This window comes from Sapajus apella, unplaced genomic scaffold, assembly GCF_009761245.1.
Source record: "Sapajus apella isolate SASKATOON/1434 unplaced genomic scaffold, GSC_monkey_1.0 scaffold56, whole genome shotgun sequence".
NCBI classification, from domain to species: domain Eukaryota; kingdom Metazoa; phylum Chordata; class Mammalia; order Primates; family Cebidae; genus Sapajus; species Sapajus apella.
Window position 1 is genome coordinate 13,394,338 of NW_022436996.1, and position 6,006 is coordinate 13,400,343.

At 36.4% G+C, this 6,006-nt stretch overlaps 1 protein-coding gene across 4 annotated transcripts in view; it reads left to right on the forward strand.

Annotated features, from left to right (window-relative positions):
- Nucleotides 1–6,006, forward strand: part of TPK1 (thiamin pyrophosphokinase 1) — a 396,118-nt gene that overhangs the window by 85,185 nt on the left and 304,927 nt on the right. Inside the window, exon 1 of one of the 4 annotated variants that reach the window (XM_032245139.1) lies at nt 1,350–1,395. The exons of the other annotated variants lie outside the window; for them this stretch is intronic. Coding sequence (XP_032101030.1) covers nt 1,365–1,395 — 31 coding nt within the window. The 5' untranslated portion in view covers nt 1,350–1,364. Of the gene's footprint in view, nt 1–1,349; nt 1,396–6,006 lie in introns of those variants that run through there. 4 annotated transcript variants of the gene reach the window in all.

A 6,006-nucleotide genomic window follows, 5' to 3' on the forward strand; every position in this document is an offset into this window, starting at 1 on the left:
TTGGGAATCGTTTTGATGTGTACCTGGAGGCTGTATTTTTCCCCCAGAGGCTTATTTTATACTGACTACTATATTTCTTTCCCTTGCTCTTTTTTTCTCCTTTTTTTAATTTGTTTTTTGAAGTCATTCTTTTCTATTCCTATTTTGCATCTTTCTTGTCATTATTGAGACTGCAGTCTTTCTTTCTGTTCTCTTTTGCACCCTGTTCATGTTTGCCTGTGAGTTAAATGCTAGTTACTAGAACAGAGTAAATAAAGGAGATGTGAAAGACGTGTCCTAATAGGGCTGATGGTAGGAATATTTCCAAGAAAATAACCCTTCATCCTGATTAGGCTTTCCTCATCTGCTTGGAGATATGACTGCCCTAATCAAATATTACCTTGTAGTTTCCTTCAAACTTCTAATTTCTAATCAGGTCGAACTTTAACTCTCTGGATTAGTGCTGATTGAGACACTTTGTGCCTAGTAGTTTTGGGTTCTCTAGAAATGACAGATGATCAATGGAGGGAAAAGAATCCACTTGGATCCTGGAAAATGTTTACATACTCAGGTTGCTCATTTCTGTTTTTTCCCTTCACCAAGTTTCACCCGTTTCTTCCTCCAGCCAGAAGAAATCCTGTCTTAATGTCATATTGTGCGTGTGTGTGTGTGTGTGTGTGTGTGTGTACAGTCTTCTCCAGTGTGACTGTAATCTTAATCTTGTTAAGACAGTCTTTGGTTAGTGTCTGACTACCATGTTGTTATATAAAATTAGGTGGTTATTAAACTTGATTGCTTAATTGGGTGCTGCCATTATCTTTATTTGACCCTACCAAATAGCACATTTTCTTTTCAGTTTTGGCACCATAACAAAAAGTGAGAGAAAACATTTCTCCAAAATGATCAACATATTTATCACTTATTTTTGTCTTCTTAAAGTACTAGTAAACAGATTTTTTTTTAACTCATGAAATGGATTGTTTTTGATTAATTTCTTCGAAGTTTGCATGATTCTTGCACATTTTATCTACTACCAGTGTTATTTGGAAGGATTGAAATCTTATTTTAGCACCTTAGATAATGTAATGATAACGATGGTACTTTCAATGTTTAAACTAGCTGTTGGAAACTTTTTAAAAAATATATACTAATAACTACAATGTTAACAGTTACTGAAAGAAATTAAAGAATTGGAAAGAATAGTTTTTTTTCCATGAGAATTTATTTATTTAAGTCTGTTATCTAAGTCTGTGGAATATTGTAAAATACAGGTATCTCTCAATATGTCAGAACAACAGTAACAGCAATTCCAAATCCAGATGAGTTAAAGGCCATTTTCCAAATTCAGAAAAACTAAATTTTTCCTAACTTTATTTTCTCAGGAAATGGAGTCTTTCCTATACACATTTTATAAAGGTAAATGCAATAATGTTCTTTTGAGCTTTTGGAGATAAGCATTATATAGTAGCAAATAAAATGACAATTTATGCTAGAACCCAGGAGGCGGAGGTTGCAGTGAGCTGAGATTGCACCATTGCACTCCAGCCTGGGTGACAGGGCAAGACTGTCTCAAAAAAAGAAAGAAAAAAAAAGTGCACATTTATATTTCATGAGATTTAAATTTATTAATACAACATAGACATAGACTTTAAGCAAGAATTAAGCTTTTAAATGGCCACATTAATGTCAGAAATTGAGTCTACATTCATTTTTCCCTTCAGCTTTTGTTTGCTTCCAATTCCTTTTGCTACCTATATTCATAGTATATAAACTGGTACTTTTTAACTGTGTATCACCTCTCTCCCTCCCGTCCCACAAGCCCATCAAAGTTTTGCTTTATAACTGTGCTTGGAGAATAGCAATAGGTAATTTTAATTAAATGTACAGAAGTTTTTCATAGGGGACTACACTTAATAGAATTGTTTTGGCTGTTAACTTTCAATATTGGATTAAGATTTATTTGTTTTCAAATTGCTAAACTGATGTTAACTCTATTATCCTTAGCCTGAAATATACTCTCTTCTGGATATTTCTTTTTCTTTTTTTCTTTTTTGAGATGGAGTCTCACTCTGTTGCCCAGGCTGGAGTACAGTGGTGTGATCTTGGCTCACTGCAGCCTTCGCCTTCCAGGTTCATGTGATTCTCCTGCCTCAGCCACCTAAGTGGCTGGGACTACAGGTGCACACCACCACCCCTGGCTAATTTTTGTATTTTTAGTAGAGACATGGTTTCACCATGTTGGCCAGGCTGGTCTTGAACTCCTGACCTCAAGTGAGCCACTGCACCTGGCCTCTACTGGATATTTCTATATAAGTCTCTTATCTGACACATTTGAAACCACCTCATTTTTGTCTTAAAATCACAACTTCTATGGACTTACACCCTTTTTTATTCACTAAGGCTCATTCATTGGAGCTATTTTTAACTACCACTTTTTTTTTCATCCTTATGGATATGGTCAACTATTGTCAATTTTTTCTTTACAGTGTTTTCATGTTGTTCTCATCCACCTTACTTCCTATCCCAAATTAATCTCTTCTTGAAACTAATTCTGTCTTACTCTTTTTCATCTGTTCTCTGAGTTGTCTGCTTCTGTTTATTTTCCAGTTACATTTATGCTAAACATCATGTTTAGATTCATTTTTATATGTTCTTGTTCTCTCAGTCCAGAAGCTTTTCAGATGTAAACATTGCATAGAGTGTGACATCCCAATTCCCTAGGCTTTAAGAAGTATTTATAATTTACATGTGACATTTCTTTCCCATCCTCACTCCTATCTGTGTCTTCACAGGTATATGGAAATATAAAGTCTTTGGCTTCTCTCTCTTTATGGCAGTGCCTTGTATGGCACCTTGCATGTTGTGCATCATTAGAGATTGTGTTGAGGAAGGAATCTCTTTTTAAAGAAAATATTTAAATCGATGCATAATAGTTGTACATGTTTATGTGGTACATGTGACATTTGATATATGCATACAATGTGTCATGATCCAATCAGGGTATTTAGCATATTCATCCTCTCAAACATTTATCATTTCTTTTTTTTTTTTTTTTTTTTTTTTTTTTTTTGAGACGGAGCTTCACTCATGTTACCCAGGCTGGAGTGCAATGGCGCGATCTCGGCTCACCGCAACCTCCGCCTCCTGGGTTTAGGCAATTCTCCTGCCTCAGCCTCCTGAGTAGCTGGGATTACAGGCATGCGCCACCATGCCCAGCTAATTTTTTGTACTTTTAGCAGAGACGGGGTTTCACCATGTTGACCAGAATGGTCTCGATCTCTTGACCTCGTGATCCACCCGCCTCGGCCTCCCAAAGTGCTGGAATTACAGGCGTGAGCCACCGCGCCCGGCCCTATCGTTTCTTTGTGTTGGGAACACTTCAAATCTTCTAACTATTTTGAAATATATATTATTGTTAACTGTAGTCACACTATTGTACTATTGAATACTAGAACTTATTCTTTATATCTAACTTTATGTTTGTACCCATTAATCAACCTCTCTTCATCTCCCCATCCCCTACCCTTCCTAGCCTCTGGTTACTACCCTTCTACTCTCTATCTCCATGAGATCAACATTCTTAGCTCTTGTAATCTCTGTCACTTGTACCTTTCTGTTTTTCTGCCTGCCTGCATTTCTTTCTGTCTGTCAGCCTGCCTGTCCACCTGTTTATGCCCATTTATTTACTGTGATTTCATGTTCTACATTTTTCATTTGAGGAAAATTAGTCCAGTGTCTACTGGCTACTTCAATTTCATCCCTTTTCTATTGGTAGGCATATAAACCAAGTTTTTTTTTTGCAGTTTCTACTTTTCTTCTAAAATTTAAATACTTCTGTAACCATTTTTTTTTTAAACGCAGCATTATTACATTGCTTCCTTGAGTCCCTTATAGCATGGGAGCTCTTTGCATGTTGTATCACAAGGAAAATTATCCTTGTAGAGTATACAGTATTTTCAACGAGTTTCCGTGCAAAGCAGATAGACTCTTTATTTTGCGTATCTCTATTTCTGATTACTATCCATGCAGTGGAAGTGATTAATTAATACAGATGATGGCAAGATTGTCACAGAACCATTGCCTTTTACATTCAGGTAACTTATTCCTAATACTCTTTTGGCAGTTAACTGCCACCAAGTGGTGGTTGTATGCCATAGCTACGTGTTTCCAATAAACTGTCCACAGCAAACCCCGAAAGTTTCTGTATGTTAATATCCAACATCTTAATGAAAAATTACATGTAGCATTATACAGTTAATTCAAAACCAGTACTTTTAAGGAAACATTAAAAAAGTAAACTTTTTTTCCTGCATTTTTTGTTTATTTTTGTTGCTTTTTGTTTAAACTTTGTATTTTTTTGTTTGTTTTGTTGTTTTTATTTGGCTCTTTTTTTTTTTTTAAAAGACAGAGTCTCACTCTGTTACCCAGGCTGGAGTGCAGTGGTGCAGTCTTGGCTTACCACAACCTCTGCCTCCTGGGATCAAGTGACTCTCCTGTCTCAGCCTCCCAAGTAGCTGGGACTACAGGTATGTACCACCATGCCTAGCTAATTATTATATTTTTAGTAGAGACGGAGTTTCAGTATGTTGGCCAGGCTGGTCTCAAACTCCTCACCTTGTGATCCACCCACCTTTGCCTCCCAAAGTGCTGGGATTATAGGCATGAGACATTTTTTTTTTAAAGTAAACATTTTGTGTTTCAAAGATTGCTATCAAGAAAGTGAAAGGAAACCCAGAGAATAGGAAGAAATACTTGCCAATCATATTTGCCAATCTTATATCTGATAAAAGAGTTATATGTAGAACATATAAAGAATTCTTACAACTCAATAAGAAAAATGACCCAATTTAAAAATAAACCAAGGATCTGAATAGACATGTTCCAAGGAAGATATGCAAATGCCCAACATGCACATGAAAAGATGCTAGGCATTGTTAGTCGTCAGGGAAATGCAACTCAAAACCCTAATGAGTTACTACCTCATACCCTCTAAGATGCTAGAGTAAAAAATTGAGATACTAGCAAGTGTTGGGGTGGATGTGGAGAAAGCAGAACCCTCATACACCACTGGTGGGAATACAAAATTGTGCAGTAACTTTGGAAAACAGTCTGGCAGTTTCTCAAATTGTTAAAAATAGAGTTGCCGTTTGACCCAGCTATTTCCACTCCTAGGTATATACCGGAGAGAAATGAAGGCAGATGTTCAAACAAAACTTGTACATAAATGTTCACAGCTGTGTTACTCATAATAGCCCAAAGGTAGAAACAACCCAAACATCCAGTAAAGGATGGGTGAATGGAAAAAAACAATGGATAAAGAATATATTCTATCCATATAATAGAAAATTACTTGGTCATAAAAAGGAATAATGCATTGATACATGCTGTGACATTGCTGAACCTTGAAAATATTAAGCTAAATGAAGGAATCCAGGCACAGAAGACCACATATTGTGATTCCACTCATATGAAATATCCAGAAGAGGCAAATCTACAGAGATCCAAAATATATGAGTGGATGCTGGAGACTAAGGAGACAGGGGAGACTTACCAAAGGGTAGGGCTTCCTTTTAGGATGATGAAAATATTCTAAAATTGTTGATGATGATTACAGAACTCTGAATATACTAAAAGCATTAATTGTACATTTTAAATTTATTAATTTTATGGTTGTGAGTTACATTTCAATAAGATGTTACCCCCCAAAATAGACATTAAGGTATAATTTATTGTCTTTTAATCCTTCTTAGCCCATCAATGTAATATTTGTCTTGATTAAGATATTCCCTTTTTATGAGCTTTAACTTATAACAAAATTATGGATTTTGGATTCAGTGCGTCTGGGATAGGATTTGAGAATTCACAATTCTAACAGGTCTGTCTGCCTTCCTTCTTCTCTTCCTTTCCCCCTTCCTCCTTTCCAATCCCTCCCTCCCTTCCTTTCCTTCTCCCTCCCTTCCCCTTTTCTCCCTTTCCCCTCCCTTTCCTCTTCCTTTCTCCTCCCCTCCCTCCCTTCCTTCCCCACAT